The following is a 20997-nucleotide window of genomic DNA, read 5'->3' as shown; positions in this document are numbered from 1 at the left end:
CTGACCTTTGGTTTCTTCATTTTGAGATGTGTGAAGATGCCGGTGTCCCCAGGCTTCTTTACGGGGTTTGCCTGGAACCTGTTCACAAACCTCCACTGCCTCCTCCATGTTAAGATCATCTCGTCCCCCAGCAATGAGCTACTGGGGTGTCTGTAAAATTGGGAAGGGATAGCCAATTCCCCACATAACCAAATAACCACCTCTCTCTGCAGAGAAAGAGAAAGACCCCAATTACTGGCGACAGCAAGCTCAGGAGACCTTGAAAAATGCCCTGAAACTCCAGAAGCTCAATACCAATGTGGCCAAGAATGTCATCATGTTCCTTGGAGATGGTGAGGCTGGGAATGGTGGGACTGGAAATGGTGGGACTGGGGAAACTGAGGCTGGGAATGGTGGGGCTGGGAATGGTGGGACTGGGAATGGTGGGACTGGGGAAACTGAGGCTGGGAATGGTGGGGCTGGGAATGGTGGGACTGGGAATGGTGGGACTGGGGAAACTGAGGCTGGGAATGGTGGGGCTGGGGAAACTGAGGCTGGGAACGGTGGGACTGGAAATAGTGAGTCTGGGAATGGTGGGGCTGGGGAAACTGAGGCTGGGAATGGTGGGGCTGGGAATGGTGGGACTGGGAATGGTGGGTCTGGAGAAACTGAGGCTGGGAATGGTGGGGCTGGGAACGGTGGGACTGGGAATGGTGGGACTGGGGAAACTGAGGCTGGGAATGGTGGGGCTGGGGAAACTGAGGCTGGGAACGGTGGGATTGGGGAAACTGAGGCTGGGAATGGTGGGGCTGGGGAAACTGAGGCTGGGAATGGTGGGGCTGGGGAAACTGAGGCTGGGAATGGTGGGACTGGGAATGGTGGGACTGGGGAAACTGAGGCTGGGAATGGTGGGGCTGGGAATGGTGGGACTAGGAATGGTGGGTCTGGAGAAACTGAGGCTGGGAATGGTGGGGCTGGGAACGGTGGGACTGGGAATGGTGGGACTGGGGAAACTGAGGCTGGGAATGGTGGGGCTGGGGAAACTGAGGCTGGGAACGGTGGGATTGGGGAAACTGAGGCTGGGAATGGTGGGGCTGGGGAAACTAAGGCTGGGAATGGTGGGGCTGGGAACGGTGGGACTGGGAATGGTGGGACTGGGGAAACTGAGGCTGGGAATGGTGGGGCTGGGGAAACTGAGGCTGGGAACTGTGGGATTGGGGAAACTGAGGCTGGGAATGGTGGGGCTGGGGAAACTGAGGCTGGGAATGGTGGGGCTGGGGAAACTGAGGCTGGGAATGGTGGGGCTGGGAATGGTGGGACTGGGGAAACTGAGGCTGGGAATGGTGGGGCTGGGAATGGTGGGACTGGGAATGGTGGGACTGGGGAAACTGAGGCTGGGAATGGTGGGGCTGGGAATGGTGGGACTGGGAATGGTAGGACTGGGGAAACTGAGGCTGGGAATGGTGGGACTGGGAATGGTGGGACTGGGAAAACTGAGGCTGGGAATGGTGGGACTGGAAATAGTGAGGCTGGGAATGGTGGGACTGGGGAAACTGAGGCTGGGAATGGTGGGGCTGGGAATGGTGGGGCTGGGGAAACTGAGGCTGGGAATGGTGGGACTGGGAATGGTGGGGCTGGGAATGGTGGGGCTGGGGAAACTGAGGCTGGGAAAGGTGGGACTGGGAATGGTGGGGCTGAGGACAGTTACCCTGGGAATGTTGCGGCTGGGGGCATTGGGGTTGGGAGTGTTGAGGCTGGGGCATTGGAGCCTGAGACAATGGGTAGCTAGAAAGGATGATTCCTGGTAGCAAATGAAAGGGCCATGTGGAGGAGAGCTCTGAGAGATAGATTTAGGAGAAAGGACCAAGCTGTGGTCCCTGAGAGTACTGTATGAAAGGACAGAGATACCATCCCATGACATTTACAGAGCCACGCCCTTCTGTCGGCTGCCCCTGCCCTGACTGTCTTAGCACTGAACTAGAGATCTCTGGATGCCTGGGAAAATTGATTTTGGAGGGCCTGAGAGTCTGAGCTGTCTGTCTCCACACAGGGATGGGCGTCTCCACAGTGACGGCCGCCCGCATCCTTAAGGGCCAGCTTCACCACAACACGGGGGAGGAAACACGGCTGGAGATGGACAAGTTCCCGTTTGTGGCCCTCTCCAAGGTGAGCCCTGGCCCAGGTCCACTCTCCACCCAGTGGACCGGGAAGCCATCAGACCCTCCCGGGTCGAGTGGTCCCACTGTGGAACCAGGACAGGAGCAACCACACCCAAGGCTTTTGAGGCAAATTTTAGCGCATTGATCTAGATCCTGTTGGTGTGTAACATGCCCAGGAGACAATACGTGCAGTCTAGCTTGAATCTTTCCTACGCTGCCGGTGTCCGTGTGACCGACACCTGGCTGTTGCAACGGAACGTAGACCTGCTGTCCCCCGAGCTGCGTCCTGTCCTTGTCTCTTCCTCCACTGACAGCAGTCACTGTCCTGACCCCTACACCTTTGGTTGTACCTGCTCTTGTGTTTTTGTAAACAAAGTCAGCCTAGCTCACACCTCCCAGGTTAGATTGCCAGTGTGAGTCATTCAGTACCCTGCATGGCGGGGGGGGGGGGGGGGGGCAGCTGTGGTTATTGGGGGGAAGGTATATAATATAGCAAGCACCTCCCAGCCAGGCTTCTTCTAGGGGAAGAGTGGGGGCTGTAGTTTCTGGACCTCTGGGGAGCTCTCAGGCTCATGGGGGCCAAGAAGGTAGGCCTATAGGATCTCCCTGGGAAGTCTGGACATAGTGGCGACCATTTGCAGGGGCAGCAGAGAAGCCACATTGGTCTCTCAGACCCACCGTCCCCTCCCGGCATCTCCTCCCCTCAGGGACGTTTTTCCCTCTCCCTCTGCCCAACCCACCTGCTCCCCACCTTTTGGTTCCACAGACCCTGACTCAGAGGGGAACCTTGAGTTCTGCCGAGGCATGGGAAGCAGGCAGCTCGGTCAGGTGACCTTCTGCTTCCGGGGGACCTCAATGAGCAGCAGCATCCCTCTCATGTTCCCTTGATGGAAATGGAGGTGGGGTGTCCACGGAGGGTGCCCGTCCCCTGACTCTCCCTCCCACCCGCAGACATACAACACCAACGCTCAGGTCCCCGACAGCGCGGGCACTGCCACGGCCTACTTGTGTGGTGTGAAGGCCAATGAGGGCACTGTGGGAGTGAGTGCAGCCACTGAGCGTACACGGTGCAACACCACTCAGGGGAACGAGGTCACCTCCATCCTGCGCTGGGCCAAGGATGCTGGTGAGCTATCACAGGCAGAGCTCCTGTGACTGTCTGGGTCTTAGCCTCCCCATCCGCGCATGGGAGGGTGGAAGCAGGCTCTCCAGAGCCTCTGGCTCCCCTGTGCAGAGGAGCCAGGGGAGCCCCTCCTGAGCTGAGGGGTCTGCGCGCTTCACTACAGAGTGGGCACGACAATGAAGCCCCCTAGTTCTGAGTGAAGGGCAAAGCACCAAGTCAGGGCCAGCCTGCAGCAGTTCAGAGTGACTGCTCCTTCCTTCTGCCCCAGGGACTTGGAAGGCAGGGTGACAGAGCCCTTCTCTCTCCATCTGAGGCCCCTTTGGGGCTGCCTAGGGCTTCCTTTAGTCATGGGCTTCACAAGTCACGGATGCAGGAGAGGACCTCAGCCCACCTCAGGTACAGGGAAGGGTGTTCAGCTGCATCTGCCTTCATGCAAACTAGGGAAACTGAGGCCCAGGCAACCAGAGGAACTGATGGGAGGCAGTCTGTGGCAGGGAGAGGGGGATAGAAGTCCGAAGGGACTTCCTTATCTACAAGGTGTGCTAACCTCTCCTGTCCCGCACCTCAGGGAAGTCTGTGGGCATCGTGACCACCACACGGGTAAATCATGCCACCCCCAGTGCAGCCTACGCACACTCGGCTGATCGGGACTGGTACTCAGATAATGAGATGCCGCCAGAAGCTCTGAGCCAGGGCTGCAAGGACATCGCGTATCAGCTAATGCACAACATCAGGGACATTGATGTAAGTGGGAGCGCCAGGCATGGACGGGGTGACAGGGTGGGGGACAGTGAGGTGCTAGGAGCAGGGGGCCGGTGGGGCTTAGGCCCAGGATGGCCTGGGAAAGGCCTGGGTTCTCCACACACCTGGGAGAGCTCCCAAACCATTAGGGGATTTGTGGTTGGGTCAGGCACCCACTGTAAGGTTTCTCTGCGGTGGAGCTGTGAGGCAAACCATCATGTGGCTGCCACACCCTGAGAACAGAGTGCCCGGGGATTATTCCGTGAGTTAGGGCCTGATGCTGCACCCCATCCCCAGTACTCACTGCCACCTACCTCCCTGGTATCCACTGACGTCTCCCACATACACTCAGTATACACTGATACACACACACACACACACACACACACAGAGTATATGCATGGACACACAGTGTGCTCTTGGGAATGGCCTGCCCTCCGTATTCACACTTGCACAGAGCGGCACATGCCTGCACACAGAGCTGACATGCCTGGGAAAGGTCCAGAGCATGCCATGCCTCTCCCACCCTTTCTCTGCTCTTCGCTAGCTTCTATGACCTTGTGCCGTTACTCAGCCTCTCTGAGCTTCCCCTTGTACAACCCTTCTGCCAACTGGACCTGCTACAGCAGCTCACTGCAAGAACTAAATGAGTCAATCCCAGCTGAGTTTGGCGCAGAGCCTGCCCTGTGAGTGCTCAAGCGACAGCCCTTACATGTAGGCCACCTGTCCTTGACGCACACACCTCAACACCCAAACACGTTCTTACATGCAGGCCTCAGCTCTTGGGGAGAACTTCTGAATTGTTCTTTTTCTACTACAAGGGTTGACCATGACTTAGGCCCGTTGAGCCTGAAATATGGATCCACTGAGGCTCAGAGAAAGACCTCAGGTCCAGGGGCCGTCTCTCCCTGCCCTCCTCAATCACACACACACACACACACACACACACACACACACACACACACACGCGCGCGCTCTCTTTTCCAAGTAGCCGGTAAAGTGCTGCCTTCAGGACCAGTGGTCCTGTTGACTCCTCCTAGGAAAGAGCCACCTGGGACATAGTCACCCGTCTGGCTTTATCTCCACCTTCCAGGCAGCCCTTCCCCTCCCTTGTCCTCCCATGTCCCACCTGCCGGCTCCCAGGGCTCCCAGGCTGTGCTGCAGGAGGCCAGGATGAGGTCATGTGTGAGAACACTGGTCCCAGGGCTAATTACAGTAACTCTTTAGCCAGCTTGGCCAGGGAGAGGCACTGTGGGACAAGATGCTTCGGACGGAGGCAGTGAGGGAGCTGGGGTCTCCTAGAGCCGTGAGGGCATGAGCTAAGGAGTGGGAAAGGAAACCCTTAAGGCCCCCTCTGTCCCATTGCCCTTCTGTCACCACTACTCCAAAAGCCTCCCAGACCGTTCATGAAACGAAAATCGCGGTGTCCACTCTGAAAACAAATATCTTGAGCTTTCAAGAGAGAGGGGAAGACACAAACCTAAACCCCGAAGGCAAACAGCGAGCCTGTTATTTGGGAGCTTAATGAGCCCGTGTGAAGTCTCCGTTGGGCTGGGAACCAAGCGCTCCCGGCAGGAAGATTGGGGGCTTCAGTTCCACTCTGAGAATGTCAAGGGGTCAGGTTCTGTGGGAACAGAAGGCGCCAGCGACCTGGAGTCCTTTTCTCCCCATCCCAGTCTGCACTATCCAAGTTCCTCGCCGCATGGTGAGGACAAGACCTGGCCTGCTTAGGAATGAATCTGTGCATCTTCACTGTCCTCTTCTGTAGGGACATCTTCCATTGTGGGATCCCCCAGTGACCCTGGATGACTGCCTTTCTTCTCTGGACAGCCATTCCCATTTTATAGACTAGGAAACTGAGGCCCTGCAAAGTAAAAAAACAAAAACAAAAAACAGGCCTTTGGTTAACAAGCAGTAGAGTCAGCTCTTTACTTCAGTGTCCTTGGCCTTCCTGGGTCCCCATGGCTGTCCCTGGGGTACTTTCCCCACTGCCCGTTCAGACACCCATCACTCTCCTTACCCCGCAGAACCCTGGGAAATAGAATCAAAGGTAGAGAGAGAACTTTGCCCCATCTGGGGACAGTGGATCTCAGGTATCAGGCAGGGGCAGCAACTTGGGCTGTTGCCCACGGTGACAGGAGGACACGGTATGGTGGTCACCATGGGCTGTGGCTGTTATGTTCTTGGCCGCTGCTTTAAAAATAGTTAGGACTTCAAACATGGATTCCCTAGGCAAACAAACAACCCCGCGTCCGTCTGCCCTCACATGCCAGCCACAGTGGATAAAATTAGCCTGGCGGTGATTACACAGACGTGAGGCCAGCCCGTGTTTGCCCAGGCAGTGGGCTGGTTCCCAGCTGGGCTGCCCCGAGACCTCCCTGGCCGAAGCCACTCACTGTGGGAGAAGAGACTCCTGGGGGCCCCTTCCTTGACTCGCGTGTACAGCAGAGCCAAAAGGGGCTTGTGGGAGAGAAACACTGGGTTCTGGGTTTGAATCTTATCTGTGTTGTGCACCACTGTGTGGCTGAAGAGCAAGAAATCTCATCTCTGTGCTCGTGTCTAGTCGAGAAAATGTTGGCCGCTTCCCTTGCAGCTTGGGTAGGAGGTTGAGTGAGTTACTCTGTCTTAGTGGCTCAGGATCTGGCACACAGTAAATGGTCTTTCCTCCACAGGGGGTATTAGCCAGGTGGGGTAAGCATTCAGGAACACTAATATTCCACCTAGAAGCCCCAAACCACAGTTCTGCTAGATCAGTGATTTCATCTCTCCAATGTGAACAAGCAGAGGCTGAGAGAACACTGGCCCAGGACCTACCTGCTGGGCAAGCATCCACACCTCCACCCCGACTCTGGTAGTTACTTTCCAGGTTGGGACCCCTGGGGCTTCTGGACAATTTAGAACCCTGGGTGTAATGGCTGTGTGTCCCTCAGGTGATCATGGGGGGCGGCCGGAAGTACATGTACCCGAAGAACAGAACTGATGTGGAATATGAACTGGATGAGAAGGCCAGGGGCACAAGGCTGGACGGCCTGGACCTCATCAGCATTTGGAAGAGCTTCAAACCCAGACACAAGGTAGCCGACGATTGCAGACGGGGTCAGCTGTGGGACCTTGGGCCACGGGACCCCCACCCATGTCTCAAATGTCCTCTTCCAGTGAGGGTCCTGTTCATTCTATCCCTTACAGACCCGTGACTGACACTCCTGCTCCCTGCAGGGAGGGCACCAAGGGGGATGGTGACAGGGTCAGGGAGTCACCTGGATGGACCCCAGGCAGGCTGGGCACCTACAGGGGCACACAAACACAGGGAGTGTTGTGTGCCTGGATGGCAGGAAGTTGGGATCTACAGGCACGCAGAGAGGATACCACAGAAGCCTTGAGCAAGTGAGAGACATGGGGGAGGCAGTGGAGGGCAGACAGATCACAGGAGAACGCAGCTGAACAGAAGTTGCCGGCTAAAGAGGGAGGTGTAAAGTCCTCAGAGCACATCCCTTGGGCTGGGGCATGGGTGGGCTGGGAGGCTGGAGCAAGGTCAGGCCAGGCCCTGGTTCCTCCCAGCGGCCTCTGGCCCTTTAAACCTGCAACTGTGGGCCAGCGGGGCAGCTGGATCTGGAAATGACTGTGGTCAGGGCTGAAGACAGTGGGGAGCAGCCTGGCGGCCACTCTGATGTCACTCCAGGGTTGAGTTTCTTAGGGTTCCAGGGCGGTCCCTGGGGAGGCTTGATGGGATGAGGCTGAGCTAAGAGTATGGTTGGGGCAGAGCTGGGGACAGCCCCATGCATGGGTACAGGGTGTGGGAGTGAGCGACTTTGTCCTCTTTCCCCTCTTGGGCTGGCTTGGACAGGCAAACCAAAAGAAACACAACACCTCCCCACACCCACACCCACCCCACCCCCGCTTCTTGCCTCAGTTTCCATGATCAGGGCCAGCAAGCCATCCTTCTTGCCCCAGGACTCTGTATAGACTCTTGGCATGGGGAGGGACCCATACTATGACTCTGAGCCCTGCCCGATAGGGTCCCTGTTCTGGGCATCAATAGTATGGCCTAGAAGTGGTTCTCAATACCCTGATATATGTGTGCCTCAGCATCCTCATCTGTAAAATGGGCACAGCTTGAGAGACTGCTGTGGGGATTGCCTGACACAGCAGGACACTGGGGACCTGAGCCTGATTCTTGTGTCCCTTCTCCCATTCCTTCTCCCTGCTCCCAGAGAGCAACCTGGAATATTGGAAAAACAAAACAGAAACAAAAATCTGCTGCTAAGGCCGTTGCCCAAAGAAGGCAAGGGGCTCTCTTGAGGACACAGCAAATTCTTCACAGTGCTGGGACCACACGCCTGGGCCCTGGATAACCCAGGGAGAGTCTCACCCTGTGTTCCTGCGCTCTGGACTCCCAAGGCACAGCAGGTGGACTTCACTCCTGCTTGGCTCTCCAGGGACCCCCAAACACCACTCATTCCTTTCTGTAGGCATTCAAGGTCTCTGTGGTCTCATTTTTACCCTGTGACACCCTTGTGGGAAAAGCAGTTCCCTGATCTCAGGTGGATCAGTTTCTACTTTGCCTTCAGGACCCCCCCCCAAAAGGTGTCACCTCCACCAGGAAGCCCTCCTTGATCCAACCCCCAGGATCCTCATCTACCCGGGTTGTACATGATAATCCCTATATATCTGTCGTTTCTTGAGTACAGAGGAGGTAGGTGCTCAGGGCAGGATGTTAAATGATGCAGGGAAACTGAACCACCCTGACTTTGAGGCCAGCCGGGGTTGTCCCCAGATTTCCCAACCTGCACTGACACAGCCCTTCCCACCCCCCAGCACTCCCACTATGTCTGGAACCGCACCGAGCTGCTGGCCCTTGACCCCTCCATGGTGGACTACCTCTTAGGTAAGTAGAGAAGGTGGGGATCCCATGGCTGTAAGAGGCAGCCCCCCACCCCCATGCAGGGCCTTTCCAGAGGGAGGAAAAGAGGTGTTAAGCTACTCAGGGAGATGAGCCCCAGTTGGCAAAAAAAACCAAGATCAGAGAGGGGGCGTACATGGCACAGTCAGGGCAGAAACAGCCAGGCAGCCTCTGCCTGTCATCAGGGTGACCCCTGTCCCCCAGAGAGTGGGCACTCCAGAGGCCCTATTGGCACAGAGGCCAGCTTGCCAGCAGGAGGGCCACAGGGCCTGAGCTGCAGGAGGCTAGTGGCTCACACCACCTTGGAGATTAGCTCCTGCTCCCAAGATGCTCCAGGAGGCGTGGCACTGGGCTCCCAGTCGCTGTTGTTCAGCCGTGGCGTGGTGACTGGGTGGCTCTCATATGGGAGTAGCCCAGGGCCAGTGAGCAGAGCAGACAATGACCCCTAAGTTTCTGCCGCTTCACCGCACAGGCCGCTGTGCCCTCAGACCTCACCTGTAAATGTGCACACGCTTATGTTGCCCCTCTGAGCCCCGTCCAGAGTCCACTGCCTCAGAGATAGGGTGCTGTGTCCTCTTGGGTTTGAGTCGCAGACCTGCCCTTTCAGCTGCTGAAGACAGCAAGTTGTTGGGCCACTCAGAACCTTTGTCTCCTCCTCCTCCTCTGAGAGGTGGACCCTAGACACCCCCCCCGCATACCCTGTGCCCCTGGTCAGGTGAGCTGTAAACCCCGTGGCCCCCGTGAGGTGGGCTGTGTGGATAATGAAAAGTCTTGCTGGGCGGTGGTGGTGCACGCCTTTAATCCCGGCACTTGGGAGGCAGAGGCAGGCGGATCTCTGTGAGTTCGAGACCAGCCTGGGCTACAGAGTGAGTTCCAGGAAAGGTGCAAAGCTACCCAGAGAAACCCTGTCTTGAAAAACCAAACAAAAAACAAAAACAAAAAAAAAAAAACAAAAAAACAAAAAAAACTTCTTGAGTTCTGTTTTGGATCCACAGAGTCTCCCAGGTAAGATTCCCTCCCCCCTACATTTGCCCCAAGTTGAACGTAAGGGTTTTGTATCACTTTGTATCCTCTGTGACACCCCAGGTTCCTTGGGGTCCTCCCTGTAGGTTCAGGACTCCTGGCACCCACATTCTTGCCAATGCCCACAGGTCTCTTTGAACCCGGGGACATGCAGTATGAGTTGAATAGAAACAACCTGACCGACCCTTCGCTCTCCGAGATGGTGGAGGTGGCCCTCAGGATCCTGACAAAGAATCCAAAAGGCTTCTTCCTGCTAGTGGAAGGTAGGGCCCGATGAAGACTAACCTTTCAGAAACATGGCTTGGGTTAGGCGGTGGGATGGTACAGTTTTCAAAGAGAACGGCCAGTTTAGGGGTAAAGAGAGAACTCCCTCCTAGGGAAGGATGTGGTAGGAGCTCCCAGCAAAGACTGGGAGTTCAGAGGATGGGAAAACTGCCTTTCCGCCAGCCCAATCTGAGAGGGCTTCCTGGCAGAGGAGGTAGCCGTCTTCCTTTGAGCCGTCTTTCTCTGGACCTGCTCTGGAGGGCCATCCAGCCTCGAAGCATCACCCACGCAAAAACAGTTCCACCTGCGCTGTGGCTGTCAGAGGCCAGGGAGGTAGATGATGGTGGGGTGCTTGTCCTTATGCCACCACAGCCATGGGGCCTTCACTAAGCATGTGTGTAAAATAAGGCCAAAAATTGTCCCCTGTCCTAGAGCGGTGACTCGGCTCCGTTGTGCTCGGAAGTGTAAAGCAAGGACTAAGTGTTGGGGCAGATGATTCAGTCAGTGAAGTGCCTGCCACTCAAGCATGGGGACCCGAGTTCAGATCACAAAACATCGGGAGAAGTCAGGCATGGTGATGAGCGCCTGGGCGGCACTGGACGGGTGGAGATGGGTGGGTCCCCGAGGCTCAGTGGCCAGCCAGCCTAGCTGAATTCATAACCTTCAGGTTCACTGAGAGACCTTGTCTTGAAAAAATGGAGGTGGAGGGGCTGGAGAGATGGCTCAGCAGTTAAGAGCAAATACTGCTCTTGCAGAAGACCCAAGTTCAGTTCCCAGCACCTACATCAGGCCGCTCGCAACCACTTGTATCTCCAGCTTTAGGGGATCCGACACCCTCTCCTGGCCTTCGTAGGCACCCCCTACACACACACACACACACACACACACACACACACAGAGAGAGAGAGAGAGAGAGAGAGAGAGAGAGAGAGAGAGGTGGATAGTTGGGGGAAAATATCTTGAGGCTGGAGAGATGGTTCAGCAGTTAAGAGTGCTTGCTACTCTCCCAGCAAGTTTGGTTCCCACCACCCACATCAGGCAGCTCACAGCTAACTGCCTATAACTCCAGTTCTTGAGGAGCTGATGCCCTTCTGGTCTCCATGGACACTGCATATATGTGCATAACTGTGTGTGTGTGTGTGTGTGTGTGTGTGTGTGTGTGTGTGTGCACATGATTAAAGTTAAAAATAAAAGCTGGGTGTGGTGGCACACACCTTTAATCCCGGCACTCAGAAGGCAGAGGCAGGTAGATCCCTGAGTTTCAGGCCAGCCTGGTCTACATAGTAAGTTCAAGGCCAGTCTGGTTTATATAACAAGTTCCAGGACAACCAGGGCTACACAGTGAGACCCTGTCTCAAAAAACCAGTAAATAAATAAAGTACTTTAAAAATAAATAAAGGAGAGAGTGATTGAGAAAGGACACGTAGCATCCATCTCCAGTGTCTGCACACACCCAGAACTAACAAGCACATAAGCCCTGGGGGGTAGACAGTGAGTTAGGCACAGTGAGTTAGGCTTCAGTGTTTCCATTGCTATCATTGTAATTACACAGGAGTCAAAGCAACAATGGGAAGTAACAAAGTTTCCAGAATCTTCCAGAATTTCAACAGCCCTTGCCCTCTGTGGTCCCTTGCATGGCCCTGCTGAGATATTCATGTACTCACCCCCACGCAGACATGTGGGTATGTCTGCGCGCATGCACACACACACACATACACACACACACACACACACACACACACACACACACATCCCCAATATACACATGCTTGCTCGGGCCCCTCCATCTTCCAGAGACCAGTGGCCACCACCCCAGCTAGGCTACCTTCTTGCCAAGCCCTGGGGTTCCCACCAGTGCAGCGGTCTGGCCCCTAAACAGGCCTCCGATCTGAGGAAGCGCCAGGAATCAGTGGTGGTGAACACGGGTCCCCCGGGAGTGGTCCTCTTTGTGAGCAAGGCCAGGCCAGCCTGCCAGGCCAGCTGCTCCCAAAACCACAACAAAGAGAAGGCCAGCCTGCCTGCCCTGCCAACCAGCCAGGCCAGCAGAGAGGGTGAGGTCAGTGGGGAGGGAGCTCCGCCTGGAGCCCCAGCTCAGGACCCTCTGAACTGGAAGTGACCACTAGGTGGCGTCCCATGGGCAGATAAAGAAAAGCAGTTGCTAAGGGCCTGCTTATATATACTCCACGGGGCTAATATTATGGGATTCAACCTTCCATTGGTCTTTCTGGAAGGCCACCATGACACTTCCCAGACACCTGGGGGCTTGTGCCACCGTGAAGTCCATCCAGAAGTCCCCATGCTTTCTGCTTATGTGTTCATGAGGGAAACATAACTACGGGCTTTGGAATGAGTCAGACCTGAGCTCTTCCTATCCAGTACCCCTATGGGAATGCCCCCCCTCCCAGGCTTCCTTGGTTGCTCTATCTACACACAGGGCTGAATCACCATGCCCAGGGTTGCTGTGAAATCTTTGTCATGCCCAGCACACAGTAGGGACTTAAGCACACAGTAGGGACTTGTGCATGCTCCCCTTCCCTTCCCTTGCCTTTGCTGAGCTGGGAGCCGAGGGATAGGGGAAAGATCCAAGCTCTGACCCTGCAGTTCTCCCTTGACTCGGTGACTCTGCCTTCTCCACATGAGCCTGTGCGCCACATTCTCCTCGCCTGCCCTCTGAAAGCCACTCGACTATGTGCGATGCCCGAGGTGGACCTGGGGAGTCCCTGATGAAGGTCATTGTCATTCCCTATCAAGGAGATGTTAAAATGATGACAGTGTCCTGGGGCCTGTGGAGGCATGGCTCCCTCCCCTGTCACCTCATGGGAGGCCTTTGTCGTGATGTCCCTAGGAGGCAGGATTGACCATGGACACCACGAGGGCAAGGCCAAGCAGGCGTTGCATGAGGCAGTGGAGATGGACCAGGCCATTGGAAAGGCGGGTGCTATGACTTCCCAGAAAGACACCTTGACCGTGGTTACAGCAGATCATTCCCATGTTTTCACTTTCGGTGGATACACCCCCCGGGGCAACTCCATCTTTGGTGAGTGGGTCACTACCTGGCGGTGGGCAAGCCAGCAAGGTGCCTGGGATCCCGTGCGAACTGAGGGAGAAAAATGAGATACTGGTGACGGGCGGGAGAATACAAGTGAGCTGAGAACTGGGTGATGGGTGGGCGAGTAGACTGGCAGCACAGAGGATGGAAGAGAGGGGGCAGATGCATGGGGAGAGGAGAAATGATTGGAGGTGAAAGGCATTGGCATTTGGAAGGTGGCTTCATGGAGGTAGTTTAGGCTCCTGAAGGATCACAAGGAATACCAAGCCACAGATCCCGAAGGGCTTGGTTAGGGAGCTTCTGACCAGACTTCCAGTTGTGACCTTGGGCCCCCTTCCCTGCGCAGGTCTGGCTCCCATGTTGAGTGACACGGACAAGAAGCCCTTCACAGCCATCCTCTATGGCAATGGGCCTGGCTACAAGGTGGTGGATGGTGAACGAGAGAACGTCTCCATGGTGGATTATGGTGAGACCACCAAGGCCAGAGCTGGGAGGGGAAAGGGTATCCCTCCAGCATGGGCTGATGTGGTCCTGGAGAAGCCCAAATTTGAGTCAGAGCCTCAGTTTGGGTTCTCCCCAGGACTTTAGCAACTTGGACACATGATTTCACCTTTCTCGGCTTTAATTTCTCCTGTGAAAGGCTTTTGCCTTCTGGGAACTTTACCCCGGAAGACAAAATGGGTCTGATGAGCCTAGCCTAGTGCCTGGGCTGTGTAGGTACCGTATGTGTTTTACTGGATGGATACTCTGTAGGGGCCAGAGAGTGTGGTCTTCTGGGTCAGGCAGGCTTGAGTTTGAACCTACTTGTCTCTGATGAATTACTCACCCCCACCCTCTCCTGTCGCCACCACCCTGGGCCCTGGCTTCCTCTTCTGTGAAAAGGCCCTTCAAGCCAGTCTGAGGATGAAGGAAAAGGGGGTGCTTCTCTCACAGCATTGAGGCAGGGACTCAAAAGATATTTCTGGCCTACAGCTCACAACAACTACCAGGCCCAGTCTGCTGTCCCCCTGCGCCATGAGACCCACGGTGGGGAAGATGTGGCAGTCTTTGCCAAGGGCCCCATGGCACACCTGCTTCACGGCGTCCATGAGCAGAACTACATCCCCCACGTGATGGCATATGCTTCCTGCATTGGGGCCAACGTCGACCACTGTGCCTCGGCCCGCTCCACAAGCAGCCCTGCTCTGGGGCCCCTGCTGCTCCCACTGACATTGCTCCCCCTAAGCACTCTGTTCTGAGTGAGGGCCCAGGTCCCACAAGCCCACGGTGGATAGCCAGCTCCCCTACCTATGTGGCCCACCGCCTGGCAGCCCACACTCAAGGGAGAGGCCCAGGCAGCCTCCAGCAGGAACAGAAGTTTGCTGCCTGTCTTCCGTCCGGAATCCTTCATGGGCTGGAAGATTCCAGGCTCTGTCTGTACTTCCTCCTCACTAGCCTTTGGCCAGCAGGGCAGGTCTCTCTTGGGCAGGCAGGGCACAGACTGCACAAATTCCCAAAGCACCTTATTTTTCTACCAAATATATTCTCCAGACCCTGCAACCTCCATGGAACATTCCAGATCTGACCTTCCCTCCCCTCATCCCTTCCTTCTGGAACACTGGGCCCCATAGTCATGGCCAGTCCCCAAGCCCAGCCCTTCCTGGAGGGGAGACCAGGTCTGCTCAGGATGAGACTCCCAGGAAGCCACCTCCGGGGTTGGCTGTCTCCCCAGGGTGGCCGCCGGACAGGACGCACACTCCCCACCCAGCTCCAGAGACACACGCCAGCCCTTCATTGAAGCGGTTCTCCTGTTTGGAACAGCAAAAAAAGAAAAAAAAATTAATTTCTCTTTTTGGTGTTGGTTTAAAGGGAACACAAGACATTTAAATAAAAACGACCCAAATATTTCTGAGACCAGAGCTGAGTCTTTGTGGTCAGTGGGAAAGAGACCAAAATAGGCCCATCACTCAGGAAAGAACGGGACTTGGGTTCCAGGGTAAGCGCATGGGGAGCAGGGAAGTCAGGGCTCCTGCCAGCCAAGGGGCTTCACGCTTCGACATGATGGCGTGAATCTCTGACTTTGTGTCTCAGTGCCCTGCTGTATGGCAATGGGAGACAGCCCCCTTGTGGGTCACTGTGAGTTGAAAAAGAAGAGTCTTTTGTCTCTAAACTCACAGCAAGAAAGGCTTCAGTGACCTGGGGCACCTTCACAGCATGATACTCACAAAATACATTGCATAAGCCTGGTGCCATGTAGCTCACCGCCTTCAGCAAATCCTGAGCGCGTGCCAGGCACGGTACAATAATTGCATGGCGGTGGCCAGTGAGAAGGCTTAGTCCGTTAAGCCACTTGCCGCACAAGCATAACAACTCAAGTGTGATCCCCAGAACCCATGGAAGGTAGGAGGAGAAAGCTGGCCCCACAAAGTTGTCTTCCGACGTCCCACACATGTGCTGTGTGGCACACTCTCACATATGCAGTCCTCGAGGATCGTGGTGAATGGGGTGAACATGTGTTCTCCCTTGCACAGCCTCTAGCACCCTAGCAACTGATCTTCCCATGCCCACTTCTCATGGGAATGCTCCAGACATTGGGGTACATAGAGTCCCCCAAGTTTGCTCCTCTTGCCTCAAGTCGCTTTGCTCATGAGAGTGAACACTGGCCCCAGCCTGTAGCCAGAAACCCGGGCCTGGTGTTGTGTATAGTCATTCAGCTTCCTCTTTGAGGAAACTCTTCCCATCACCCACGTTTATGAATGAGGACACCCACAGAGTGGGAGACCATATGATTGTCAAGGTCCCCCACGTTGTGGACAGGGATTTGAATCCAGATTTGCTCGATGCCAACGTTCCTACACTTAATGACATCTTTTATTTGTTTATAATACATTTCCAAATTCCTGCCCACCCAGTCCCAGCCAATGCCAATGACTCACAATCCACACCAGTTAAACAGAAACCAAGACTGAATATCTGGAGTGGACATCCTTCAGGTCTGAAAGGACACTGAGCAAATTTTTCTCCGAGCTCCCTAGCAGTCAAAGCCAAAAGAGAAAGCACAGCCAAGCTGATGCTGGGATGAGAGATTAAATTGTACGCAGTCTCTCCGGGCCAGAGACCCCTGCCTCATCTTGAACTGTGTATCACAGTGAATTGAGGTGTTAGCCCAGTACCTTCGAAGTCTTTGCTGAGTCCCTGGACTATCATTTAAGCGGTTCCTTATATTCGCATGGAAGCAGTCCGTTTTGACACATTTCCCAGTACTACCTGCAGTCCATCAATGTTAACAGCTAAGAACACGATCACCACAGGGACTGGAGACAGGGCGTGTGAACTGTGGCTTTGCATCTCAGGCTGAATTGGGCATGAGTTATTAAACTGAAGAAGGGTAGACAGAAAAAGAACAAGGAATTGTGTGACTTGGCAGCAAGGTGCAAGAGGCACACTTCAGAGTCGCGCCCAGGGTGTGGAGGAGATGGGATGTTTATTCTCTAGCTCCCCTCACTGGCTAAGGGCTGGACCAGAGAAAGATCACATTGAGTTCCCAGCTTGCTTCTTGAAGGGCTGAAACCCCAGACCAGTTATAGGAGTCAGGATCTTAGAGAGCACAGACGTATCTGCTGAGCCTTGGGATGTGTGAAAGGGGGTAAGCATGGCTGAATCAGAACCATGGGGGCCTGTGGACTGGGGCAAGGCCTTGCAGCCCCCAACACCCCTGCCTAGCATGCTGTGGGCACCGAAGACCCCACTGGGAACATGCAGTTCTTCCTCTGTGAGAGGTTGTCAAAGTTGTCCGGGTGCTCACGCCCCAGAGGGCTGGGTCCTTCACACACATTATAGGACCGCTCACTGTCACCCTGGCTGTTGATCATGTGGATTATGCATCCCAATCTGAGGGGTCTAGGCATGGACCCAGCTCTGTCCCCAGCAACCACAGCCATCACAATTGGCATCCAGTGGCTCACAAGTCCCTTTGTCCTCAGGTTTCTCAGGCAAGAAGGGCAAAGATGGGCAGGCAGGTTCTCTTCATAACACAGTGTGAGTCTATTTCCATATCAACGGGTGAGTACCCTGGCTAAGAGGTTTAGACCCAGACCCTTCCCACCAGAAGCCACCTACCTCTACCTGCAGCACCAGTGTCCTTTCTATCTGGCCAGTACCTCGGTAGAAGAGCCAGCACCCTGCTTTGGGACCTGAGCATTCTTACCTTCCACTTGGAGTACATTGGTAGAAACTGGTCACGTGTCCACCCAAGTGCAAAGGATGCTGGGAAATGTAGTTTGGGTTGGGCAGCTGCCCTTTACCTGCGCAGAAGAGGCGTCATGGGCAGCAGGGCTTCGGGTGCCGTTCTGAGAAGCCTGCAGGTTGCCAATAAAGACCCTGAGGAGACACAGAAGGTCTAGGACCTGGAAAACGAGCACCATTGCTGTAACATCCTCCCAGCAGCCAGTTTTGAGGAAATTTCTATGATGCTGGAGGTTGGGCAGCCACACTAAGACTGCTACACCAGATCAGGCAGGGAAGTCTGGGGCTGTGGGAAAAAGGTGGGAAAGGGCCCAGACACTGCCCTCAGCAATCTGGCTCCTGGTTATTGCGGAGGAGTTTAGGCCTGTCCCTGAGTGGTATCATCCCTCCAAATGCCCTGAAATCAAGATTTGGAGGCAGCAAGAGACCTACTGTGTGACACACACCATACTTAGTGCCCCAGACATGGAAGTGAGTTGCCACCTAGAGGAAAGACAAGCTTGGCACATCTGTCCCACCATCATCCTGTCTGGTTGACAGTATCACCCTCGCTTACAGATGGGAAAGCTGAGGTTCAAAGGGCATGATAGCCCGCTCCAGGCCCAATCAGCGGTAGATGGAAGGTTCCACCCCCTCCTGTATTTCTAAGGTGTTAATCTATCCAAGGACAAGTGCTCCAGCCCCCACAAGCCACAGGACTGTGGGTTCCCTGGGGAGAATTGGAGGAGAGGCCCGGACAGCTAAGTTTGTCATTACCCCCTGGGCTGAACTAAAGACCTCCCACTGAGGTGCTCCCCGGGACGCGGGGGGGGGGCAGTGATTAAACACTTAGGGGAGGATTCGGTTCCCAGTTTCGACAGGGCTTCGTCTGCCTCCTTCGTGGCACTAGTGACCCCCAGGTGTAGTGGCCATGAAAGCGGACAGCAGAGAAAGGACAGAACAGACTAGGGATGCTGGCTGGACCACCTCCGTTCTGCCTGTGAGGACACAGACACAGGCTCCTCACACAGTAGGCTATCCGCACAGTAGGCACAGAAATGCTCTCACAAGCAGTCCCGACTCCAGCAATTTCCATGACGTTCCCTGGGTCTCAGGCACCGTCCCTAAGTGCTCCTTGACATGCATGGGCTCATTTATTTTTTACCACCCACCCTTGGAGGGCTAGGGCTATCATCCCATTTTACAGATGAATCAACAGGATCAGTAAGAAAGATGGTAAGCTCCAGGAAAGCTTAGCATCAGCGAGGAGTGGAGCCAGGGATCCAAACCTACCAGCTCAGAGCACAGGCTTCTTAAAAAAAAAAATTTATCTGATTTATTATTATTGCACATGTTCATGATACATGTCTGTGAACGTGAGTACAGGTGTGTGTGTCACAGTGCATGCGTGGAGGTCAAAAGACTTTCAGGAGTTGCGTCTCTTCCACCAAGGGTTCCAGGTAGCGGTCTCAGGTCAGAGGGCAGGTGGAACTCCAGGGCTGGCGCCACTTTACAGATAAGAAACTAATTCTGAGTGCTGCCATATAGCTGGTAATCAGGGAAGACCTGTCTGAGAAAGTGACACGAACAGGGACCCAGTTCGGAAGATGGTGGCATCTGTAGACAGCTGACGGACAGATCGCTGGAAGCAGGGACAAAGCCAGGCAAGAAGGAACTGATGTGTCCGAGGGGTAAAGAGAGGACACCAGAGGAAGGGCAGTGGGGTAGGTGGGCGAGAGCAAGCCCGGGACTATGGTTATGTGGCAGCCTGTGTGTTATGGTAGCAGAGGGGAAGCCACCTTGGGGCCCAAAGAGTGGAGGGCCGTGGCCTGCACCTTAGCTCTGTAAAGGTGGCCTTAGCTGCTGTCAGAGGAGCCTGGACAGCAGTGGAAGCTGCTATGTGGCCTGTGGGCCTTTGTCCTCAGGGCTGGAGGTGGTGGTGGCATGGAGTGGTGGCTGGTGGCTGGATCACAGACATGTTGGGGAGCTGAAGCCAGAAGCGCTGTCTGGCGGATGGCATGTGAAGAGGAGGAGAAACAGCAGAATCAGGGGCTCCCCCTTCTAAGTTTTTGGCCCAGGGCCTGAGTGGATGAAGGTGTCATTTACAGAGGACCAGATTTGGAGAGAATAAGTAGAGTTGGGTTTGGATCACAGTGAGATGGTGGCACACACTGGACTTTGGGGTGGAGAGGCTGAGTGAGCAGTCAGGGGAGCCTGAGGCACAGGGAGAGCCCCAGTTGCCCACAGACAGGGTCACAGGGATATGCAGAATTCTAGGCACACAGAGGAAGTGATTTGCCCAAGGTTACAGGGAGCCGATGGCCAGGGTGTTCCTTCTACCCCGGGGCCACCCATCTCTGGGAGGGTGAGGAGAGACGTAGATGAAGAAATGGGGTGCGCTTTGTTACCAGACTCAAGTAGGGCAAGGAGAAGCCCCTGAGAATGAACTCCGACAGATCCCTCCAGCCTGGGCCACTGCCCAACTGGAAGAGCCTTTTCTGAGCTGTTCCCTAACTGTGGTACGGATGGAAAAGGCCAGGTCTTGAAGAGGTGGGACTGGAGTCAGGTTGTCACAGGCCATCAGTTCTATGGTGGGCTTCTGCCTGGGCCAACTCAGGAGCTGGGTGGAAACCACCCAAGTGTGATGATCCTAATGTCTTCCTGGACTTAGGATCTGGGGCTTGAAGTCTTCTCGGAGCATCCCTGAGCGCCACTTGCCTGACGCCTGCCTCTGCCCCATGTCCAGCCCACCCCCAGACCTCGGGACCCCTCCAGGTCCCCTTCAGCTTGGCTCTGGTCACGGCTCCTTCCCTGAGGCCAGGACTGAGGCCTCCCTGGCTGCTGCCCAGACCACCCAGCGCCAGGCCCTGGCGGAGCCCATCAGGGCCTGGCCAGCCGTGGTCTGGCTCCGCCTCAGGGGCTGTGGCCTGGGAACCACTGGCTGTCTCCTTGGGGAAGCGGCTGGGTCTCCAGAACAAACACAGAACCGCAGGCTTCTCTCCTGCCCACCGAAGAGGGAACTGCTTCTGGCTCTTAGCCCCACCCCACTCTCCAGGCCGGGCTCCCACGTCTGTGGGGGATGGGCTGGGGAACAGAGTGGTGAACACAACCCTGAACTGGGGGGAGGGGGTGCAGGAGGCCTACTAGCAAGCAGAGGGCAGATGGGTCTTTGTGACCAGAGGAAGGGGCAGATGGCTGAGACATCTGTGAATGAGGAAGGCTGGATGGGAATGCAGGTGACCCGGGATGCCCTGGGAGACCCCAGGAAGGAGGCTTGGACGGCTCGGGTAAAGCACTTCTAAGCCTCAAGCCAAGAACAAAGCTTCGGGATCAGACAAGGCTGGTTTCAAACCCAGACTCGGCCACATCCAAGCTAAAGTTCCCGTAGCCCTGTGTCACAGAGTAAAGGACAGATGACATAGTCCCCTGGACAGAGCATGGCACAGAGTGGACCCTCCAGGGACATCGGCCACAGCCCCACCATGGCTCCTGGGGGGTCCTGGGCCGGGTGTGGGGGAGCAGGCCAGGACAACCTCACTGATTCACACCAGCTGGG

General features: G+C 55.4%; 1 protein-coding gene across 2 annotated transcripts in view; it reads left to right on the top strand.

Annotated features, from left to right (window-relative positions):
* The window catches only part of Alpl (alkaline phosphatase, biomineralization associated), a 56858-nt gene extending 41727 nt beyond the window's left edge, over positions 1–15131 (top strand). For both annotated transcript variants that reach the window (XM_059256213.1, XM_059256214.1), the window contains exons 3-12: positions 213–332; positions 2030–2145; positions 3090–3264; positions 3830–4005; positions 6933–7076; positions 8818–8887; positions 10054–10188; positions 13035–13226; positions 13585–13704; positions 14211–15131. In XM_059256213.1, the coding sequence (XP_059112196.1) occupies positions 213–332; positions 2030–2145; positions 3090–3264; positions 3830–4005; positions 6933–7076; positions 8818–8887; positions 10054–10188; positions 13035–13226; positions 13585–13704; positions 14211–14476 (1514 nt within the window). In that variant the 3' untranslated portion in view covers positions 14477–15131. The remainder of the gene's footprint in view (positions 1–212; positions 333–2029; positions 2146–3089; positions 3265–3829; positions 4006–6932; positions 7077–8817; positions 8888–10053; positions 10189–13034; positions 13227–13584; positions 13705–14210) is intronic.
* The last annotated feature ends 5866 nt before the right edge of the window (positions 15132–20997 follow it).

The sequence above is a fragment of the Peromyscus eremicus genome, chromosome 2 (genome assembly GCF_949786415.1).
Source record: "Peromyscus eremicus chromosome 2, PerEre_H2_v1, whole genome shotgun sequence".
Classification (NCBI taxonomy): Eukaryota; Metazoa; Chordata; class Mammalia; order Rodentia; family Cricetidae; genus Peromyscus; species Peromyscus eremicus.
Note: the sequence above shows the minus strand (reverse complement) of the source record. Positions and strands in the feature narration are given on the sequence as shown.